The 23,898-nt window shown below is 42.5% G+C and overlaps 1 protein-coding gene across 2 annotated transcripts in view; it reads left to right on the forward strand.

The window, feature by feature from the left end:
* The window catches only part of ccdc50a (coiled-coil domain containing 50a), a 101,630-nt gene that overhangs the window by 67,982 nt on the left and 9,750 nt on the right, over positions 1–23,898 (forward strand). The window contains exons 6-10 of one of the 2 annotated variants that reach the window (XM_072572183.1): positions 332–934; positions 10,739–10,863; positions 12,675–12,719; positions 12,951–13,088; positions 20,802–20,878. In XM_072572183.1, coding sequence (XP_072428284.1) covers positions 332–934; positions 10,739–10,863; positions 12,675–12,719; positions 12,951–13,088; positions 20,802–20,878 — 988 coding nt within the window. The remainder of the gene's footprint in view (positions 1–331; positions 935–10,738; positions 10,864–12,674; positions 12,720–12,950; positions 13,089–20,801; positions 20,879–23,898) is intronic. The other variant, XM_072572184.1, reaches the window with a different exon arrangement.

The following is a 23,898-nucleotide window of genomic DNA, read 5'->3' on the forward strand; positions in this document are numbered from 1 at the left end:
TTCATGTATACCTGGCTGTTGTTGATCCACCTGCATGTTGCTTTGTTAATTCTGCACATTTCCATGTTCAATATGAAGCTTAATTCACCTACTGGTAGCTATTTGTACATGACAAGTATGTTTCTGGAATTAGCACCAAGGTATGGGTGAGGAATGAAAAGTGGTCATTTTTAATGGTGTACTGACATTCACCCGCATGGCTTTCCTGTGAGCATGTCTTGTAGGTTTGTGTATTAACATTCATTTCCTCTGTTCAAGTTTCCTCCTCATTTTTTGTGTCTAACATTTGCTAACAAGTTTTCATATCCTATTGTGCCCACGTGTTACTCAGATCACATGAAAAGCAGAGTGCGCAAGCACGATAGAAACAGCAGGAATGGAAATGATTGCCATAGAAATAGAGATTTAAGGTACAAAAGGGACAATCACCTGAAGTTACCAGCAGAACCAAGCTCAAAATCTCGAATTGATGACTGGGCCATGGAGCCAACAACACGTAGCCCCAACGAGAAGTCCCGTTATTCAGAAAATGTGTGGAATGATGATTATCCAGATGCCGATACTCGAAAGCTTGAGAACCATTCTCGCAAGAAGGAGGCACCAAGGAGACCACCACCCCCTGTTCTAAATGCAACCCCTGAGGCAGCTTCTAACTATTATAGTCAGGGTGCACGCCCAAAGGTCATTGCAGTTCGAGATAAGTCCTGTGACTTGCCTGAGCGTAATGTTTACTGCCGGCAGGCCACTGATAAATTTTCTCAAGACTGTAGACCTGAAACCCTAGGTGCTTGTGCCCCTAGTCCTGAGGACCTCCTGGGAAGAGAATATGAAAGTGGTGAAGACAACAAGCTGTCAAGGAAGGCAAGGCAGCGAGCAGCACGTTCACAGTCACCTGACCAACAGAACGAGAGCAATCACTACAACCAGGAAAAAGGTAGTAACTTTTGTTTGTTTGTGTTTATATTTACATTTGGAGTCCGTAACATTCCTTTTGGTATCTCAGTCTTGTACTTGAATTTAACAGCAAATTTGATGATGCCGCCAGTAGTGGCACCCACTCTTTCTGTGTATATGGTGAGGTTAAATTATTTGCAGTACAATTATGGCAATACCATTATAGAGGTTGGTCTCTGGGACCTTTTTAGCAGAGATTGCTATTGGAGAAAAAGCTGAATTAACTAGAAATCTAGGAAGTATCTAGAATAATAGCATGAAAATGGTCACTCTGATTCACGATCAACAATGTTCTCTTTAAATTGCTCCAATATATGACAATGTAGCAGCTCAGGTGTGACATCCAGCACAACAAACAATGATCAGCATTCCTTTTGGGATGCCCTGTGTCAAATTAAAGGAACCGCAATGCAACAACCAGGCTGTATATAACGATGAAAAAAACGAAGAAACACTGCTGATGAGTGTTTAGACCTTCCTTCTAGCCCTGTCCCCATATGTTGGAAGTGAAGTTCCTGTTAATAAGAACAAAACGAAGAGGAGCAGGAGTAGAACATCAGTATTTGAGCCTGCTGTGCCATTTAGTATTTCAGCACCATTATCCTGCACTAACCCTATTTCCTATGTTTTTAATAAGTAGGAGTCTATTGATTTCAGTTTTGAACACACTCATGACTCATCCTCTACTACCCTCTGGGACAAAAATATTCCAAAGATTCTCTACCCTCTAAGTGTAGAAGTTTTTACTCATCTTAGTAGTAAATGAACTGTCCCCTATTCAGTGACTCAGTGCCCTGATTCTAGTCCCTTCAGCTTGGAGCAACATCTTGCATTGACACACTCGCGCCCTGCAAGAATTGTACATGTTTGAATTAGACCATTTCGCATTCTTCCAAACAGCAGAGAAAACTGGCTCAGTCAGTTTAAGTTTTAAAATTGTAGAATCTTTCAAGTGCCGATAGAGGCCGTTCAGCCAATCAGGTCTGCACCAACCCTCTGAAGAGCATCCCACCCAGATGCCCCCATGCCCACTTTACTATGCCCACTTTACCACAGCTAACCCAAGTACCCTGCACATCCCTGGGCATTACAAGCAATTTAACATGGCCTATCCGTCAAACCTGCATACCTTTGGACTATGGAAAGAATCTGGAGCACCCAGCGGAAACCTACGCAGACGCTGGGAAAATGTGCACTCTCCACACATACAAGTTGCCCAAGGCTGGAATCAAATTCACTACTGTAAGGCAGTAGAGACAAGAGGCAATAATTTGGACAGGTGTGTAGAAGACATTAATAAATTCTCTTCACATAGTAAGGTGTCTAATTTGGGTCTCACCAACGGGCTTGGATCCAGATTTATGTTGATAGTAGAGCATAATTGCCGAAAGACAAAGATTGCAAACTAAGTCAACCACCGAGAATGCTGCAGAAACTCAGCAGGTCTGGTAGCATCTGTAGAGAGAGAAACAGAATGTTTCAGATACAGTATGACCACTATTGGATTTGAAATGTACATAGGGGAAAAAGGTCTTAAAATGAGAGTGGCAGTTTGTTCATGCATCTTCTCACAGGGTCAAAGTCCTACTAAAGGATGCAGGTGTAAGGCATTATGAATGCACAAAACTTATTGAAGAAATCAATGATAAATGTGATATCTGTAGAACATGTAGGACTCTATCATATTCCATTGTGTCTCTCCCTTTAGTGGGAGTGTTAAACAAAATTGTACCAAGGAACTCAAAGGTAAGGAAAATGTCATTCTTATCCTTCATAGACATGGCACTCAGAGAAGTCCCTCCATCCTAGAAATTAGTTTGGTGAGCCTCTGTTGTCTTCCCACATGACAAGACCAAAAAATTCAGTGTGCCAGGTGTGGTCTCAGCACACATCGTTACTTAAATACTTATATTTTTGTAATAAAAGCCAATAAACCATTTCTCTCAGTTTTTTCTGTACCTGTATGTTAATTTTATATGACTCATGCGAAATGTCACTCAAGGCCCTTTCAAGTTCAACACTTCTCAGCCTATCACTGTTTCTGAAAAGGTCTGTTCTCCTGTAAAAGTGGATAACTCCACACTTCTCCGAATTATGCATTCCATCTGCAAAGTGTTTGCTTACTCACTTAGCCAAACCCATCACAGTTCACTGGGATAGTGCACTGAAAGTTGATCCCCACTATTTATAGAGTCCCTACAGTGTGAAAACAGGCCCTTTGACCTAACAAGTCTACACTGACCCTCCAAAGAGTAACCCACAGAGACCCATTCCCGTACCCTATATTTACCCCTGACTAATGAACCTAACATCCCTGAACTCTGCGCAATTTAGCACAGCCAATTCACCTAATCTGCACATCTTTGTGGATCGTGGGAGGAAACCGGATCACCCCAAGGAAACCCATGAAGGAAGAATGTCGCACCGAGGCTAGCATTGAACCCATATTTCTGGTTGTGGACTGAGAAGGGAAAAGTAGTGGTGTGGAAGGGATTGATGTTCTTTTTAAAAGCAGGTCATGAAAATGTGAAAATTGGCTGAAATTCGTGGAAGTCTCAATTTGCCTCTGACTGCTCCACACAACAAAGACAGACCACACCAGGCTGTTTCAGGAACATGTGAAGTAACTAACAAGAACAGTAAAAGAATTTCTAATTTATGTTTCTTAAACTTTATCTCACAGTTGCATGTCAACTACACACCAGACACGTGTACTTAAAACACAAATGTTATAAGTGTGGTATAGTCAGGAAAACACAGTCTATGAAATCAGTCATAGATTCATAGAGATGTACAGCATGGAAAGAGACCCTTTGGTCCAACGCATCCATGCCGATCCGATATCCTAACCTAATCTAGTCCCATTTGCCAGCACTTGGTCCATATCCCTCTAAACCTTTCCTATTCATGTACCCATCCAGATGTTTTTTAAATGTTATAATTGTACCAGCCTCCACCACTTCTGGCAGCTCATTCTATACATGTACCACCCTCTGTGTGAAAAAGTTGCCCTTTTGGTCCCTTTTAAATCCCCCCCCCCCCCCCCCCCCCCCCCAAATCTATGCATTCTAGATCTGGACTCCTCCACCCCAGGGAAAAGACCCTGCCTATTTACTCTATCCATGCCCCTAATGATTTAAGAAACCTCTATAAGGTCACCCTTGCAGTCCAAATCACAAAACACATTGGAAGTTAGTTTCACAACCCTGTCAATTCTTCTTTGATGTCACAGTGTTATCTGCACAGTGCTATTCAGCCCTTTATTATCTTTGAGCAGAGAATTGGAGAAAACAACTTTATAGAGAAAGAGGAAAGTGAAAAAAATGATGCAGCCAATTCTGAAAGTTTCTTTGTCTCTATTTTCATTTCCCTTATTGAATTTATGCTAAACTACAGCCTTGCCCATCAGAGGATCGTTACTGTTGAAACACTGCCAGTTTGTCTGGACTCAATATGCCCAAAATGTCAGCAGCAACTCCAGGTGTACCTAAAAGTGACATGTAAACCTGCTGAACCTATAACACAGGAATACATTTCTGCCAAACAGCTTAATTTGCACATAATAGACAGGGCTAGGCATTCCACAGTGAACAGATCAGATCGAAGCTCTGCAGTCCTTCCATATCTTGTGGAATAATGATGGGCAATTAATAATCCCCTGGAGGAGGAGGTTGTACAAACATCCCCATTCGGGCAAAAGTATTTGCATCCATCTTCAGCAGAAGTGCCTGAGTGGTTGATCCATCTCAGCCTCCTCCAGAGGTCCCCAGCATCATAAATGCCAATCTGCAGCCAATTCAGTTCACTCCACATGATATCAAGAAACGGCTGGAGGCACTGGATACTGCAAAGCCTAGTGTGGTCAAAAATGCTGTCAAACAGCGAATTGCATAGCAATAGCCTGCTCAGTTTGGGTTTTGCCAGAATGACTCAGCTCTTGACCACATTACCACTTTAATTAGCCATGCACAAAAGAGTTGAATGCCAGAAGTAAATTCAGACTGACTGCCCTCGACATCAAAGCTTCATTTGACCGTATGGCATCAAGGAGCTGTTGCAAAACTGGAGTCAGTTGGAATTGGAGAAAACTATCTGCTGGTTTGAGTTATATCTGGCATAAAGGAATGTGGTTGGAGTTTTTAAGATGTCAGTCATCTCAGCTTCAGGACATTTTTGCAAGCATTCCTCAGGGCAATGTCCACAGCCCAACCATCTTCAGGCCCTTCATCAAAGAGTTACCTTTGGTCAGAAGTGGAGGTTGCACATTCTTTACACCATTTCCAACTCCTCAGGTACTGCATCAGTCCATGTCCAAATGCAGTAAGACCAAAACAATTTCCAAAGTTGCACTGACAAATGGCAAGTAATGATTGTGCCACACAGGTGTCAGAGAATCACATCTCCAGCAAGAGAAACTCTAATCACCACAACTTGATATTCAATGGCTCCACCATCATTAATTCTCCTACTATCGCCATCATTGATTCTCCCACTATCAACATCCTTGGGGTCACTATTGACGATTAACTGAACTGGACTAGCAATATAAACACAATGGCTACAAGAGCAGGACAAAAACTAGGAATACTGCAGCGCAAAACTCAACACCTAACTCCTCAAAGCCTGTAAAACAACTTACTTACAGTGTTGTGGTCATTATCACTGAAATGCTCTCCCACTGCCAACTTGAATACCTGTTCTGTTACCATTCTTCAATTTTCCTGTTCAGCTGAAATGTGGGTGGTGGTGACTGATAATCTGGTTTGTAGGCTCACAAAGAACGACACAGTCCATGAGCTCCCCATGGTGAATGAAATGGAGATTTGGAACAAGTGGAAGACAAAGCATTTAACATTTCAAAGGCATCTGGATGGGTATATGAATTGGAATGGTTTATAGGGATACAGGCCAAATGGAACTAGATTAGATTAGGATATCTGGTCAGAATGGACGAGTTGAACTGAAGGGTCTGTTTTCATGCGGTACAACCGAGGATTTTCAAATGATTTACCTGAACCATTAGGATATTGTAACCAATTGAAATGATACTCTCCAAAATTGCCCACTTTGTCCCTCAATTCTTGCCCTGTTCTGTTGGATCCGACATGCAGTGTTAAGTCTAAAGCAAGTGCTTGCATATTTGTTTTCCTGGGCAGCACCTGTACTTCCGCTGTTCTTAAAAAAAATCACAGCTCGTTTACACTGTTGCCTATGACCTTATTGTGCATGAAGGATTGAAACGTACAACACCACCATTCTCAATGACTGTGTCTGCTTCACCAAGTCAACATACTCATTCTTCACTTTGCTTTCATATTTACCTTTAATATTGTTTCCTGCTGTTTCAATCATCTCCCTCTGCTCCAAGTCCTACTCTGTACTCCACTGTTCTTCTCCATCCTATAATCTCCATATCAATGCCAAAGCCCCAACTCCAAAATCCAATCCCTAAATTCATCTGCATCTCTTCCCATGCAGCTCTTTCATTTCAGAAATTTTTATTTTTAATTGATTGCACATCTTATTATCTTCTCCATTTTCCTGTCCCCAGTACCCCCTCTGGTTTCTGATCCTTACATTGTTTCAGAGGGTAGCACACATTCCCCAAAGGCTGTGGGGTCAAGTCCTAATCCAGAGACCTGAGTGTAAGTTCATTATAGTATCCTTGTTGGGGAGGGGAAAAAAAGCCTACAGTAATGTGTTGATGATCTTCTGTCCTATTCATCAAATACTTGAAGGAAACATTGTAGAAAAACAGCACTTCAGTGGCTAATTATATGGCAGACCCAAACTTCTCACATTGCCTTGCTTTGATTTCTGATGCTCGCTGGAGACCTCCAGTGGCAGGAAGTGGATTCTTTTGCTCAGAATAGTTTGTGAAGCCTTTACTCAGTAATTTCCATCACATATTCAGCTCAGTTGTTGAAATGGTAACCCAATGTGCATGTACCAGCATTGTTTCAGAGGGTAGCGCACATTCCCCAAAGGCTGTGGGGTCAAGTCCTAATCCAGAGACCTGAGTGCATAAACTTTTAATGCTTTACTGTAGTTCTGTTAGAGACTCAGGACCAAGGGAGTGCTAAGCTGTCATAAGGGCAGTACTGAGGGAGTGCTGCACTGTCGGAAGGTCAATATTAAGGGAGTGCTGCAAGTTTCAAGTCCAATCTGAACCTTTTTTTCGAACTGAAGCCCTTAGTTTTGAAGAAGAGGAAAATGTAAACCCTGGATTTCAGGCACTGTATCTTGGATCTTAGTGTTGTCCTGAGTTGCTCTTTGTACCGATACCTGTCAGTCACTGGGGAAGATCCACAGCCACAAGTTAGATGTTCTTTACTAATGGCTGAAGTTAGCCCTGAACACTCAGCATTGGCACTTTTTGCAAGTAAAAGAAAAGACTTAAGAAGAGATTTAAATAGTTGTGGTTCTGTTTGCCGAGCTAGGAATTTGTGTTGCAGACGTTTCGTCCCCTGTCTAGCTGACATCCTCAGTGCTTGGGAGCCTCCTGTGAAGCGCTTCTGTGATGTTTCCTCCGGTATTTATAGTGGTTTGGCTCTGCCGCTTCCGGTTATCCGTTCCAGCTATCTGTTGCAGTGGTCGGTATATTGGGTCCAGGTCGATGTGCTTATTGATTGAATCTGTGGGTAAGTGCCATGCCTCTAGGAATTCCGTGGCTGTTCTGTTTGGCTTGTCCTATAACAGTAGTGTTGTCCCAGTCGAATTCATGTTGCTTGTCATCTGCGTGTGTGGCTACTAAGGATAGCTGGTCGTGTCGTTTCATGGCTAGTTGGTGTTCATGGATGCGGATCGTTAGCTGTCTTCCTGTTTGTCCTATGTAGTGTTTTGTGCAGTCCTTGCATGGGATTTTGGACACTACATTGGTAGTTTGAGTATGCCGTCTTTGTTGATGGGTTCACTGTCCTGTTGTCTGTTTTGTATGTCCAGCAGGTTGACTATTTTTTCTCTGGCTAGAGTTTTGTCGATAGAGGTGAACAGTGCTGTTACATCGAATGAGACCATAGTTTCTTCCTTGTCTATGTGTATATTTCTGATGATGTCCAAGAATTCCTGTGTCGATTGTATAGATTGTCTGGATCCGCTGATCAGGTGTTTCAGTTTCTGCTGTAGTTCTTTGGCCAGTTTGTGTGATGGTGTCCCTGGTAGTGATACTATTGTTCTGAGTGGGATGTCTGGTTTGTGCACTTTAGGTAGTCCATAGAATCTGTGGATATTGTTGGTTTCAGTTATCATTCTTTGTAGGTCAAACCTGGTTATCTATCTGTCTTTTTTTTGTAAGTTCCTCTGTATTGTTTATCCTATTGGTGAGCTGTGGGGTGGAGTCAAACTCCCTCCTTTGGTAGGTGTTGGTATCTGCAAGTAGTTGTTGCGCTTTTTGGATGTACTCTGCTTTGTCTAGGATGACTGTCATTCTGCCTTTGTCTGCTAGTAGTATGATTATGTTCTTATCATCTCTTAGTGATTTTAGTGCTTCCCTCTTCTTGGTGTTGAGGTTATGTGCTTGTCTTTTCCTTGTTATCAGAGGTACGATACTTTGTCTCACTGTTGTGTCTCTTCTATCAATCCATTGTTCCTGAGTGTGCATTCTAGTGCTGCTAGGAAGTCTGCTGTCTTGGCGTCCCTGTGGTTGTAGTTGAGTCCCTTGGCCAGTATTGTTCTTTCTATGTCTGTGAACTGTCTGTGGAAGAGGTTTCTAACCCAGGTGTGTGTTGTGGTGTCCTCTCTGTTGTGTGTTAGTTTGGCCATTTTTTCTTTTAGTGCTTTTTTTTTTTGCGGTGTGTGGTCCTGTTCTGTCCTATGGTGATGGCCTGTTGTATGGTCCGGGTCCATTCCTGATTGGTGGTTTTTGAAATTATTTGTGAAGTCTGTTGTAAGCGTCAGTAATCATTTAACTGGATCATCCTGAATCCATATGGTCTCATTCCATGTAACGACACTGTTCACATCTATCGACAAAACCCTAGCCAGAGAAACAATAGCCAACCTGCTGGACATACAGAACAGACAACAGGAAGGTGAACCTATCAACAAAGACGGCATACTCAAACTACTGGACCTGTGCCTTACAACACACTACACATTCAACAACCAAATATATGAACAAATCAACAGCACACCCATGGGCTCACCCATCTTTGGACTCATAGCAGAAGCGGTAATGCAAAGATTAGAACAAACAGTCTTACCACAAATTCAACCCAAACTCTGGGTCAGATATGTGGATGACACCTTTGTAATCATTAAAAACACACAGGAATAGAGAACACACACCGGATCATCAACGCCATGCTCGCAGGAATCCGATTCACTAGAGAGGAAGAAAAGGACAACCAACTCCCATTCCTAGATGTGATGGTACAGAGAACACCAAACGGAGAATTCACCACAAAGGTATACAGGAAAGCCACATACACAGACCAAGTCCTGAATTACAAAAGCAACCACCCCAAAACACACACAAGAAGTTGCATCAAGACACTGTTCAAAAGGGCCACAACACACTGCAGTACACCAGAACTGCAAAAAGAGGAAGAAGAACACCTATACAATGTATTCGCCAAAAACGGATACCCACGCAATTTCATCAACAGATGCCTAAGGGAAAGACAATGGAATGAGGACATGCCACAACCCAAAGAACTAGCCACACTACCATACATCAAGAGCATTTCCAAACTGACAGCCAGACTACTGCGACAACTAGGACTCATTACAGCAAACAAACCAACAGCCTCTCTCAGACAACAGCTCACCAGAACGAAGGACCCGATACCCAGCATGAGCAAAACCAATGTAGTGTACAAAGTCCCATGCAAGGACTGCACAAAACACTACATAGGACAAACAGGAAGACAGCTAACGATCCGCATCCATGAGCACCAACTGGCCATGAAGCGACATGACTCAGCTATCCATAGTAGCCACACACTCCGATGACAAGCAACACAAGTTCGACTGGGACAACACTACTATTATAGGACAAGCCAAACAGAACAGCCAGGGAATTCCTAGAGGCATGGCACTCATCCACAGATTCAATCAATAAGCACATCGACCTGGACCCAATATACCGACCACTGCAACGGACAGCTGGAACTGACAACCGGAAGCGGCAGAGACAAACCACTATAAATGCCGGAGAAACATCACAGAAATGTTTCACAGGAGGCTTCCAAGCGCTGAGGATGTTACCTAGGCAGGGGGCGAAACGTCTGCAACACAAATTCCCAGCTCGGCGAACAGAACCACAACAACGAGCACCCGAGCTACAAATCTTCTCACAGATTTAAATAGTCGTCTTTACAATCATGTAAAATTTCGATCTCCCTCTGCACAGGAGCTATTGAGGTGCTGTCATTTTAAATTAACACTGAGCAAGGAGGGCTTAGGACAAATGTCTTTAAGTGATGGGTTATGATATGGTTCAGAACGATTATACTGGCAAAGTGTTGTCATAGGCGTGATAGACTAAATAACCACCTTATATGCTGTAAATCTCTTGTGCTTGTAACTGCACATTTACTCCTCAAGACTGATGCAGTGAAGTCAGTCTCACACTGGAGCCTCAGGCATCACATAGGCCATGACAGCTATAGAAGTGTGCACACATGAGCTGGTTGTCTCAAACTCAGAATCCGAAGGTGTGCCTGAAGCAATTCCTGCAATGTGGATGATTAAGTTATTGAAAATGTTGCTCGGGGTGGGGAACTAAGTCTGTCCTTGTTTTTCCTATGATTTAATGACTGGCAAGTTTAACCATCTCCAACAGGGCTGAATCCAAGAATAGATTATGCCATGAAGGAAGCAATGCATGGTATTTCAAAGATGAGTGCCAAAGATCTGGAGTGGAAAGATGCTGAACTGGCACGGAAACTTCAAGAGGAAGAGATTATGGTGAGCAGAAAAAAATAGTGTCATCCAGTCAACTTTGCTGTTAATATAATGCTTGCTGACATTAATGACTCAATTATCTGTCTACAGTAGTGCCAGCCACTCACACAGTCATCTCAGTAAATTTGCCGAGCTTGGTTTTCCCCGGTGCATTGCTCAGGGGGTAATGATCTCTCTGATGCACTATTAAACCTGAGGCCTGTCTTAACTGGTTTCCTAATGTCCTTCAGCGAAGGAAACTGCCGGTCTTACGTGGACCGGCCTACATGTGACTCCAGACCCACAGCAATATGGTTGACTCTTAACTGTCCTGTGGGCATTTAGGGATGAGTGATGTTCCAACAAGCAGGCATTTCTCCCCAGTCTCCTGGCTTTACCCCCAATTGTCTTCATTGCAAATGAAGTCATCTTTCTCATACTGGCTTTAGGATCTTGCTGTGCACATATCTGCTGCCCCATTTCCCAACATTACAGTGATTGTACATCGAAGTTGCTTCATTGATTTTAATCTACTTTGTGAAATCCTTTTTCATGAGAAGGTACAAATCCAAAAAAAAAACACATTAACATTAGGAGTTAATTTCCTGAGATATTTTGAGGTTCTGTTAAAATTTGACTTTGTTTTAACTCTTGTAATGACCGTGTCTCTTCAAAACGAAGAGCAATATGCAAATATCTCTGCTGATGACATTAAGTAAATGGAGCAGCATCTTTATCAGTCAGTTCAGTGAAAGCAGCTGAAGACTGTCCTGTGTAATTTCAGCATTTATTACCCATCCATACCTGTCTGTAACATTGTGATATTGGAGTCACAAATCAATATAGGGCTGGCCGGTTCCCTTCCTTCAAAGGCATTCTTTAACCAATTTGGTTTTCTAGCAATTTTTATGTTGCTTCTCTTAAATTCTCACATTTATTGAATTGCATTTATGTAGTGTCCTTCATGATCACAAGATGTCTGAAATCATTTTGCATTCCATATAAATGCAGGTTTTGTTTCCTTGAATGTTTTTAAAATACTTCTATTCTTGGAAACCGACTCTAAAAAAATTTAATTTCTCTTTAAAAAGTGATGCAGAAACTAAGAAGAGAACTTCCTACTGTCAGGCAATTTTTGTTTGCTCTGTCTCTTTCACCCACTTGTGAAAATACTAGTTGTGGGGTTTAGCCACCCTCCCTTACTTTACCAGCATAATGTCCATGTTGGAGCCTGCACCATACTTGTGCACAGCTGCTGTTCAGCTGGAATAATTGTTAAATACACCCACCCAGATATGTCCCCCACTCCCCATCTCTACCAGGTGTTTGAGGAGTTTTGTTGTGAATTTTTAAAATCATATGAAGTAGTACTGTCAATAAATTTTCCTTGGAGGATTAGTTGTCTGCAGATAATGCAGGTTTGAGAGAGCTGGTGGGGTATTGGTAACATTACTGGACTAGTAATCCAGAAACTATAGCCTATTGCTCCAGGGACAAGATTTCAGTTTCTGCTATGGCAGATAGTGCAATTTAAATTCAATTCATTAAATCCAGAATTGAAAACTCGTTTCAGTAACAATCAGTGATTGTCATTGAAATCCATCTGGTTCACTAATGTCCTTTAGGAAAAAAAAGTCATCCTTGCCTGGTCTGGTGACTCCAGACCCACAGCAACTTGGCTTACTGGGATACTTCCATTCAGTTCAAGGGCATTTAGGGATGGGCAGCAACCTTGGCAATGTTGCCCTTATTCTAGCAAAGGGTAAGAAAAATGCCAGCTATGAACCAGTGCAGTCACTGAGCTGAAAACTTGTTTCTTTTTTGCCTTGGTACAGGCTGTCAAAAGTTCCAAACGAGCAGCTCAGTTGGCACAAGATGAGGTAAGACTATCTTTCACAGTTATGCCAATCTTTGCCAGACACAGAGTGGTATAACTTTACATTCTTGTTCTGATTTGATTTTCTAAGGCAGAACTGTTCCCCAAGAGTAGTTTTTGAATGTCGCTTATTGCAGTGGACTCTCTTTCATGCTGAGAGAGATGTCACAATTAAGCTCGATGCGGTTGTGTAGCACTGGAATTAACATTCAAATCCTTTGGCTACCACTTGCAGGAGATTGCCCGGTTACTAATGGAGGAAGAGAAGAAACACTCCCATAGGAAATCCAAGGAGAAAGATCCTACACGGAAAGGAGAGGAAGACAGGAGGAAGGGCTCATCAGAAAGCAGGAGGCATGATCAGGAAAAAAAGGTAGAGGTTGACAACAGTTTAATTTAAAAATGAGAATTCTAAACTAGGCAAGATTAGCTTCCAGGCAAACGTGGGTACTGCAATGCTGGAGATTGGAGTCAAGAATCAAGTAGTGCTAGAAAAGCACAGCAGGTCAGGCAGCATCCAAGGAGCAGGAAAATCGACATTTTGGGCAAAAGCCTTTAATCAGGAATGAGCCTGAGAGCCTCAGCGGTGGAGAGATAAATGGGAGGGGGTGGGGGTGGGGGGTGCTTGGGGAGAAGGAAGCAGAGTGCAGTAGGCAGATGGAGGTGGGTTAAAGGTGATAGATTGGAGAGGAGAGTGGAGCACATAGATGGGAAGGAAGATTGACAGGTGGGACAGGTCATAAGGAAGGTGCTGAGTTGGAAGGTTGGAGCTGGGGTAAGGTGGGGGGAGGGGAAATGAGGAAACTGGTGATGTCCACATTGATGCCATGGGGTTTAAGGGTTCCAAGGTGGAAGATGAGGCGTTCTTCCTTCAGGCATCAGGTGGTAAGGGAGTAGCGATGGAGGAGGCCCAGGATCTGCATGTCCTCAGCAGAATGGGAGGGGGAGTTGAAATGTTCAGCCACAGGGTGGTGGGGTTGATTGGTGCAGATATCCCGGAGATGTTCTCTAAAGCGCTCTGCGTGGAGGCGTCCAGTCTCCCCAATGTAGAGGAGACCGCATCGGGAGTTACGGATGCAGTAAATGACATGTGGATGTGTAGGTGAAGCTTGGATGGATGTGGAAGGCTCCTTTGGGGCCTTGGATGGAGGCGAGGGGGGAGGTGTGGGCGCAGGATTTGCAATTCCTGCAGTGGCAGGAGAGGGGAGGGTGTAGACCATGAAGATTAGCTTCTGGATTTTTCTTGTCAAGGAAAAGGTAAATAATTGTATAATTTTTTTAGCACACTTGAGTACCTGACAATCTGAAGGTTACTTGTGCATGGAGAGCATTCCCCCTCTTGAAATTATGTCATGTACACTCTGTGCATAAACTGGTAGCCAGGACTTTGCTTTAAAATCTCATTCAAGGATTGCCCTCCCTTTAAGTCAGTAATTCCATTGTATTATTCTGGCATAAGACTGTAAGACATTGGAGGAGAAATAGGTCCTTTGGATCGCTCCACCATTTGATGAGACATGTCACATTTTATTGTCATTGAAGTCCTAAACTGAGGCTTGAAGTCAGGGCCTCTTAACCAGACTGATTCCTGGGTTGGCAGGACTAACACACAAAGAGATGCTGGATTCGGCATAACTAAATTCAGTGTTTAGAAAATTGAGGGGACCCTTGTTGAAACCTATAAAACTCCAAGGACTAGACAGGATATATGTGGGAAGGATATTCCCAATGAGTGGGGAGTTCAGAATCAGGAATCACAGTATTAGGATGCAGGGTTGGCCATTTAGGACTGAGCTAAGAATTCTCTGCCACAGAAAGTGGTTGAGGCCAGACATTGAATATTTCAAGAAGGAATTAAATATAGTTCTTAGGGCTAAAGGGATATAAGGCTATGGGGAAAATGTGGGAGCTGGGTATTGGGTTGGACGATCAGCCATAATCACAATGAATGATGGAGCAGGTTCAAAGGCTGAATGGCCTTAGTCCTATTTTCTATGTCTAATGTAACCTCCAAGTCAGAGTGCTGCCTCTCAGTAAAGCTGTTCAACTCATCTATGATTCAGAAATAGACAATGTTCTGCAGCAGCCATTGATGTTTTTGCCTGGTCATTGCAATGACAAAATAAAGTCAGAATGGTTAATAGAAACTAGGAGCAGGCCATTCATTATGATGATGGCTTATTTTCTATCTCAACATTATATTCCCTGTATCTTCCTGTAGCCCTTGCTTCCTTTAAAATTGAGAAAATTATCTATCTCCTCTTGAATTTGTTAAATGACTTGGTGTCCACAGCCTTCTGCAGTAAAGAATTCCACAGGTTCATGACCCGTTGACTGAAGAAATCTTTTTCCTAAATGGTCAACCCCATATCCTGAAACGGTGTCTCCTGATTCTATACTCCCCAACCATGGATAACATCCTCCCTATATCTACAGATTGTTCTGCTATAATGCAACCGTTGGGTTCCTCTGTAACCTCATGCTATAGAAAATCACACTGTAGAAGATTGCTAATAGAAAATCACTATACCCATTCAATAGAAAGTTTGCAATATCCAAACAAATGTCTGCAATTCAACCAGTCGCGTTATAGCCAATTCATGCTGACAAAACATGCGTTATAGCAGAACAACTAGTAGTTGGTCTAGCCCTGTTAGAATTTCATACTTTCAATGAGATCCCATCTCATCTTTCTAAACTCTAGTGAATGCAGGTCCAATCAAAACAGTCGCTTCTAATAGGACAGTCTTGCCATTCCCTGTATTAGTGTAGTAAATCTCCATTGCACTCCCTCCATGGCAAGTATATCCTTCGTTCGGGAGATTAAAGCTGCACACAATACTCCAAGTGCAGACTCTATAAGGCCCTCTATAACTACAGCAAGGCATCCCTATTTCTGAACTCCAGTCTTCCTGCAATGAAGACCAATATACTATTTGCCTCTCGAATTGCTTGCTACACCTTTCTGTCTGGTTTTATTGACTGGTGTGCAATAATAATACCCAGATCACTTTGTACATCTGCACTTCCCAATATGTCACCACTTAAATAATACTCTCCCTTACCATTTCTCACACTAAAGTGAATCACTTTAGTCACATTGTGCTTCATTGGCCATGTGTTTGCTGACTCACTCATCTAAATAACTTTAAACATTCTTTGAATCCTCCTCCCAACTCTCAATCCTGACCGTTTTTGTGTCATCCACGAACCTGGAAATCTTGCACTTACTTCCCTAATTCAAGTTATTTTTATATATCGGGAGTAGTTGGGATCCAAGTAGTCATCCTTATGATACTTCACTAGTCACTGCCCACCACTTGAAAAACAACTCATTTATTCCCACTCTCTCTTTTCTATTTCAATTAATTCTCAATCCACATGCTTTAACTTTGCCCACAAACCACTTATGAGGGACCTTATAAAGTCCTGTTGAAAAATCCAAATATACCATACCTACTTGTTCTTTCCTCTCTATTCAACTAGTTACGTGCTCAAACAAAAACTCCTGACAATTTGTTCAGCATGATTTGTCTTTCACAAACCCATGCTGGCTTTGTCCAATTCTGTTACTGCTTTCCAAATGTTCTACTATCACGTGTTTTATGATGGACTCTAGCATTTTCCCAATTCCTGATAGTGGGCTAACTGGTCTGTCATTTTGGTTTTTTTTCCTCTCTCTCCCTTTTTTAAAATGTGAAGTTACATTTGCCACCATCCAATCTGTAGAAAAGGAAGGTGATTGCAAATGAATCCAGGATTTCCAAGGCCACTTATTTTTGTGCTCTGGTTTGTAGATAATCATGCCCTGATAATTCGTTAGCTTTAACCCTATTAATTTGCCTAGCGCTTTTTGTTATGACTACTGCTTTTCTCGATTCTATCCTCTCAGTAGGTCCTTGGTCCCCTCATATTTGTTCAGAAAGAGTCAAAGTATGTGTTCAATTCTTCTGCCATATCTTTGTTGCCCATTGTAACTTCCCCAGCTTCCAACGGTAAAGGAGCCACGTTTGTTAAAAGCAAATTACTGCGGATGCTGGAATCTGAAACCAAAAGAGAAAATGCTGGAAAATCTCAGCACCTTTGTCTTTACTAACCCTTTTGCTTCATATATTTATATAAACTTTTAAGGTCAGTTTCTATGCTAACTTACAATTTTACTCCCTGAATCTATTTTTCTCTTTTTAATCAAACATTTTGTTCTTTTTGGCTGAATTCTAAAGTGTTCCCAATTCTCAGACTTGTTTTTTCTGGCAACTTTATGTCTCCTCTTTGGATCTAATACTCTTCCTAATTTCTTTTGTAATCCATAGATGAGCCACCTATTTATGCTCCAGTGAGAAATGAATAATTGTTATTCTTCAAATGTCATTAAATAATGAACCGCTACCTATTCACCGTGAATCCCTTTAGTAAGATTCCCCACACCATCCTTGCCAATTCGTGCCTAATATCCTCATAGTTCCTTTCATTTGGATTCAGGTCCCTAGTTTCAGCTTTGACTATTTCATTCTCAGTCTTAAGGAAGAATTCTATCATATTATGACCATTCTACCTAAGAGACCCCACACAATATTGTTAATGCATCCTTTATTATTACACAGTACTCACTCTAGAATAGCCTGTCTTTTGATTGGTTCCTCAAGGAATTTGTCTACACAACCATCATGTGTACACATTCTAGATTACTAGATTACTTACAGTGTGGAAACAGGCCCTTCGGCCCAACAAGTCCACACCAACCCTCCAAAGAGCAACCCATCCAGATCCATTCCCCTACATTTACCCCTTCACCTAACACTACGGGTAATTTCGCAAGCCAAGTCACCTTACCTGCACATTTTTGGAGTGTGGGAGGAAACCGGAGCACCCGAAGGAAACCCACGCATACACTGGGAGAATGTGCAAACTCCACACACAGTTGCCTGAGGTGGGTATTGAACCCGGATCTCTGGCACTGTGAGGCAGCAGTGCTAACCATTCCAGGAAATCCTCCAATGCCATTGCTAGTTTTGTGGATCCAATCTATTTGTAAAATTAAAATCACAGTTGATTACAGTTGTACCCTTATTGCATGCTCTAATTTCTATGATGTGGAGGTACTGGTGTAAGACTGAGTTGGAAAAGGTCAAAATCACATGACACCAGGTTATAGTCCAACAGGTTTATTTGAAAACACAAGTTTTCAGAGCACTGCTCCTTCATTAGATGGTAAGGAGAGACTAAAACCTTTGACAATTTATAAGGAAAGATCAGATTTTGACTCTGAGGCGCTTTGGGTTATCCGGAGACAAGGTAGAAGTCTGTGAAGATACAAATAGTTTTCTTTATTTCTGACGTATGTGAAATTTGATTTCTGTTGTCCAGATTGCCTTCATGTTTTAGTGTCTAGAAGAGATGCACAGGTAAGCATCAATGGTATAATCTAGTTACTGAACCCCATCATTTACAATGAAGTAATAACAGGTTTGTCTTGCTGTGTCACCAGGCAACAGGGTATTGTGAAAACCTGTTTTCTCAATAACAGCTATCTCAAGCAATAGTTTTGAGACTCGAATTTGACCTGAAGCTTCAGTTGATTGCAGTAAACTGGTTGAACTTCAATCTTGTGGCTGTAACAGGAATGTTCTTTAATGAGATAATGCAGCCAAACTTGCACAGTTCTTTTCTCGGTGTTTCACTTAATCTTCGCCTTAGTGCTGAGCTCTTGGCAGTAGCACGATTGACTCAGAAACAGCACTTCAGCTGTTGAATTAGTCCTCCTTGAATTAGAAACAAAAGCAAAATACTATGACAATTTTAAGTAAAAACAGAAAATGCTGGAAGTACTCAGCAGATCAGGTAGCATCTGTGCAGAGAAACAGAGTAAACCTTTCAGGTTGATGGACCGCCTATTACTCCTCTATTTGGTCACCAAACTCTGTCCATCTCTCAACTCATCTGTTCGTGAAACCCTCATTCATTGCAGCCTTTCAACTTTATTTTTGCAATGCACGACTGGCTAGCTTGCCACTCCATTCCCATTGTATACGAAGACTCAGCTTCCCTTGTCTGAACCCGCACAAATTTTGTTCCTTTCTCACCCCTGTCCTTACTGACCTCAATTGACTTCAATTAGCACATATTGATTTAAAAATTCTTGACTTGTCTCCAAAATTCTCTCTGGCCTCAGTTCCCCTATCTCTCTGAGCCGTTCTATGGTCTCCTAGGGTATCTACTTTGTTCCAATTCCAACCTTGTAAGAATCCATGGCTCCACCAATTATGAGCTCAATCTGAGCCTTCTTAACCTCTTACTCTTCTTGCAAAAGAATACTTTTAGCCATGTAAGCTAACATTGCTCTATATGGGGCAGTGTCAAAACTTGCTTAATGATGCTCCTATGAAGCACTTTGGAGCAGTTTATGTTTTAAAAAAAGTGTCATTGGTGGCTCTGATAGATTTAGACATCCCATATATCAATATCAAACACATTTGAGTAAGTAGGCACACAACTTAGATACCGAGAGGCTCAAGCAACAGCAAAGACTGGAGGAGTTGAGAATTGAGTAGCTTTTTCAAGAGCAAAAATGTGCATGCTGGGCCAAATCACTTTTGGTGCTTGTTCTATTGGGGAAGAAGAAAGGACGAGACTTGGTCAAGTTATTTACATCATGAAGGACTGGTTAGCGAGGTTAGATCTCATGGAATATAGGGAGAACTACCGATTTGGATTCAGAACTAGCTCAAAGGTAGAAGACAGAGGGTGGTGATAGAGGGTTATTTTTTCAGACTGGAGCCTGTGACCAGTGGAGTGCCACAAGGATTGGTGCTGAATCCAGTCCTTTTCGTTATTTACATAAATGATTTGGATGCAAGCATAAGAGGTACTGTTAGTAAGTTTGTAGATGACCCCAGAATTAGAGGTGTTGTGGACAGCGAAGAAGGTTACTTCTGATTACAATGGGATCTTGATCAGATGGGCCAATGGGCTGAGGAGTGGCAGATGGAGTTTAATTTAGATAAATGCGAGGTGCTGCATTTTGGGAGAGCAAATCAGAGCAGGACTTATACACTTAATGGTAAGGTCCTAGGGAGTGTTGCTGAACAAAGAGATCTGGGAGTGCAGGTTCATAGCTCCTTGAAAGTGGAGTCACAGGTAGATAGGATAGTGAAGAAGGTGTTTGGTATGCTTTCCTTTATTGGTCAGAGTATTGAGTACAGGAGTTGGGAGGTCATGTTGCAGCTGTACAGGACATTGGTTAGGCCACTTTTGGAATTTTGCATGTAATTCTGCTCTCCTTAATATTGAGAGGATGTTGTGAAACTTGAAAGGGTTCAGAAAAGATTTACAAGGATGTTGCCAGGGTTGGAGATTTGAGCCATAGGGAGAGGTTGAATAGGCTCGGGCTGTTTTCCCTGGACCGTCGGAGGCTGAGGGGTAAGCTAATAGACGATTATAAAATCGTGAGGGGCATGGATAGGGTAGATGGAGAAGGTCTTTTTCTGAGGTGGGCGAGTCCAGAACTAGTGGGCATAAAAGATACAAAAGCAACCTGAGGGGCAACGTTTTCACACAGAGGGTGGTGCGTGTATGGAATGGGCTACCAGAGGAAGTGGTGGAGGCGGGTACAATTGCAGCATTTAAGAGGCATCGGGATAGGTGTATGAATAGGAAGGGTTTGGAGGGATATGGGCCAGGTGATGGCAGGTGGGACTAGATTGGGTTGGGATATCTGGTCAGCATGGACGAGTTAGACCAAAGCGTCTGTTTCCATGCTGTAGATCTTTATGACTCTAATCAGTAAAAGAATAAAGCTTCATGAAGAAAAGGGAAGAAAATGGAGCTGAGGGTTATCATATCAGCCATGATCTCACTAAATGATGGAGTAGACTCAAAGAGGTGAATGGCTGAGTCCTCCTTGTATGTCTTATGGTCTTATGATTAAAATGTAGGAGTTTTCTGAAGTCTGTTTCTCTGTTCGAGCATATGTGGTCATATCGTTAATCTTGCACAGTAGTCTCTGAAGTCTTACAGACACAGCTTGCTCCGGGCATGCAATCTTATTTGAAAATTTGATTATCCTTCCTTTCTCTTTCATGCACAGGAGGTCAGTGAGTACTTCAGGTCCAAGCCTCGGGATGGGTCAGAACAACTGATAGGGAAATCTGAAAGACCAGTAAGGTATGTCTTATTGTAGTCTCTCTCATCTCTGTAACCAAACTTTCTCAAATGTTCCAAGGGTCCTCTTGCGGTTTCCTGATTACGGGGTGCTTGAATATGCAATTCTGTAAAGTGAACCTTGGGTAATTCCATGTTTTTTTTTCCAAAAAGTATCACATTCTAACACAATCGATCTCCAGGATGTCCAGCACTTTGTTCCCTACCCAAGGTGCATTTTTGTTGCTTTCCACTAGTTCCAGATTAGGGATCTCTTTCACTCTGTACAGAGCCAGGATGGGAGTTTGGTTTTAGCTGGTTTGTATGACTCATCATTGTGTGCCCTTGATCTATCGGGGGAAGCCTTTGTATAATGTTTGTATATGTAAATACTCATTAATATATCACAAATCTTTTTTAATTACCTGGGTTTGTCCAGCTTCCTGTACACCAGCTACGTGAGAAGCATCTTACTCATTTATTTATTCATTTCCAGGATATGGGATTTACTGGCTGGCCAACATTTATTACCCTGTCCTTAGTTGCCCTTGAGAAGGTGGCAGTGAGCTGTCTGAGCTGCCTTCTTGAACTGCTGCAGTCCACCTGCTGTTGGTTGACCCACAATGCCATTAGGAAGGGAATTCCAGGGTGTTGACCCAGTCACAGTGAAAAAAACGGCAATATATTTCCCAGGTTAGGTGGTTATTGGCTTGGATGGGAACTTGCAGGTGTTGGCGTTCCCATATATCTGCTGCCCTTGTCCTTCTGGGTGGAAGTGGTAATGAATTTGAAAAGTGCTGTCTGAGGATCTTTGGTGAATTTCTGCAGTGCACCTTGTAGATAGTAAATGCTGCTGCTACTGAGCGTTAGTGGTGGAGGGAGTGAATGCTTGTGAATGTAGTGCCCATCAAGCAGGTTGCTTTGTCCTGAATGGTCTAAAGATTCTTGAGTGTTGTTGGGGATTGACTTATCCAGGCAAGTGGAAGTATTCCATCCTGATGTGCACCTTGTAGATGGTATACAGGCTCTGGAAGTCAGGAGGTAAATTACTTGCTGCAGTGTTAGCCTCTGATGAGTTGTCACCATTGTATTTATATGGCATGTCCAGTTGAATTTTGATCAATGGTAACCCTCATGATGTTGATCGTGGGGAATTCAGTGATGGTAACACCACTGAATGTCAAGGGGTGGTTGTTAGGTTGCCTCTTATTGGTGATGGTCATACCTGGCATTTGTGCCACTTATCACTCACTTGTCATTTATCAGCCCAAGCCTTGATGTTGTCCTGATCTAGTTGCATTTGAACATGGACTGCTTCAGTTTCTGAGAAATTACGAATGATGCTAAACATTGTATACTCATCGGCAAACGTCCCCACTTCTGACCTTATGATAGAGGAAAGGTCATTGATGAAGCTGCTGAAGGTGGTTAGGCTGAGGACACTATCCTGAAGAACTGCTGCAGAGTTTACTGGAGCTGAGATGACTGATGTCCAACAACCATCTTCCTATGATCATCTTCCTATGCGTCAGGTACGACTCCAACCAACGGAAAGTTTGCCCCTGATACCCATTGATTCCACTTTTGCTAGGGCTCCTAGATGCCACTCGCCGATATCAAGGCTGTCATTCTCACTGCACCTCAGGAATTTGAGCTCTTTTGTCCACTTTGAACCAATGTTGTAATGAGGTCAGGAACTGAGTGGCCCTGGCAGAATCCAAACTGAGCATCACTGAACAGGTTATTACTGACCAGTTGCTGCTTGAGAACACTGTTGATGATACCGACTGTCACTTGCCTGCTAATTGAGTGTAGACTGATGGAGTGAGCAGTAATTGGCCGAGTTTTGTCCTTTTTTTTTATCTACAGGACATACCTGGGCAATTTTCCACACTCTGGTAGAAACTGGTGTTGTAAATGTACTGGTACAGTTTGGCTAGCGGAGCAGAAAAATTCTGGAACACAAGTCTTCAGTACTATTGCCGGAATGTTGTTAGGCAGGGAATTCCAGGAAATTGACCCAGCAACACTAAGGAAACATCCCAGTCAGAATGGTAAGTGGCTTGGAGGGGAACTTGCAGATGATGGTGTTTCTGTGTATCTGTTGCCCTTGGTTTTCTAGATGAAAGTGGTCATGGGTTTTGAAGGTGCTGTCATAGGATCTTTCGTGAACTTCCACAGTGCAGCTGTAGGTAGTACACAGTGCTGCTTCTGAGCATCAGTGGTGGAGGGAGAGGATACTTGTGGATGTGGTTCCAGTCAAGGGCTGCTTTGTTCTGGATGGTGTCACACTTCTTGAGTCTTGTTGAGCAGCATTCTTCCAGGAAAGTGGGAAGTATTCCATCACACTGCTGACATGTGACTTGTTGATGGTGGATCAACCTTGGGGAGTCAGGAGATGATGTAACCATCGCAGTATTCCTAGCCTCTGATCTGCAGTTGTCGCCATTGTAATTATATGGCAAATCCAGTTGAGTTTCTGGTCAATGATTAGGCTCAGGCTGTTGATATTGAGGGTTTCAGTGATGGCAACGCCATTGAAGGTCAAGGGGCTATGGTTAGATTATCTGTTGTTGGAGATGGTCATTGCATGGCACGTGTGTTCCATAAATGTTACTTGCCATTTGTTAGCTTAAACCTAGATGTTGCCTAGCTCTTATTCCAGTATCTGTGGACTGTTTCAATATCTGAGAAGTGCTGAATGCTGCTGAATATTGTACAATCATTGAGCATCTCCACTTCTGTCCTTACGATGGAGGGAAGGGCATTAATGAAACAGCTGAAAATGGTTTGGTCTTGGCCAGCACCCTGAGGAGCTCCTGCAGAGATATCTTGGACCTGGGTTGACTGACTTTCAATAAGCGCAACCATCTCCTTCCATCAACCATGCAAGGTATAACTCCAACTATTGGAGAGTGTGTCCCCGATTCCCATTAATTTCAGTTTTGCTGGGTTTCCATAATGCCATACTCTGGCAAATGCAGCCTTGATAGAGTGACATCTCACACCTCTGGAATTCAGCCATTTTGTCCACGTTTGAATCA

Source organism: Chiloscyllium punctatum, chromosome 6, assembly GCF_047496795.1.
Source record: "Chiloscyllium punctatum isolate Juve2018m chromosome 6, sChiPun1.3, whole genome shotgun sequence".
NCBI classification, from domain to species: domain Eukaryota; kingdom Metazoa; phylum Chordata; class Chondrichthyes; order Orectolobiformes; family Hemiscylliidae; genus Chiloscyllium; species Chiloscyllium punctatum.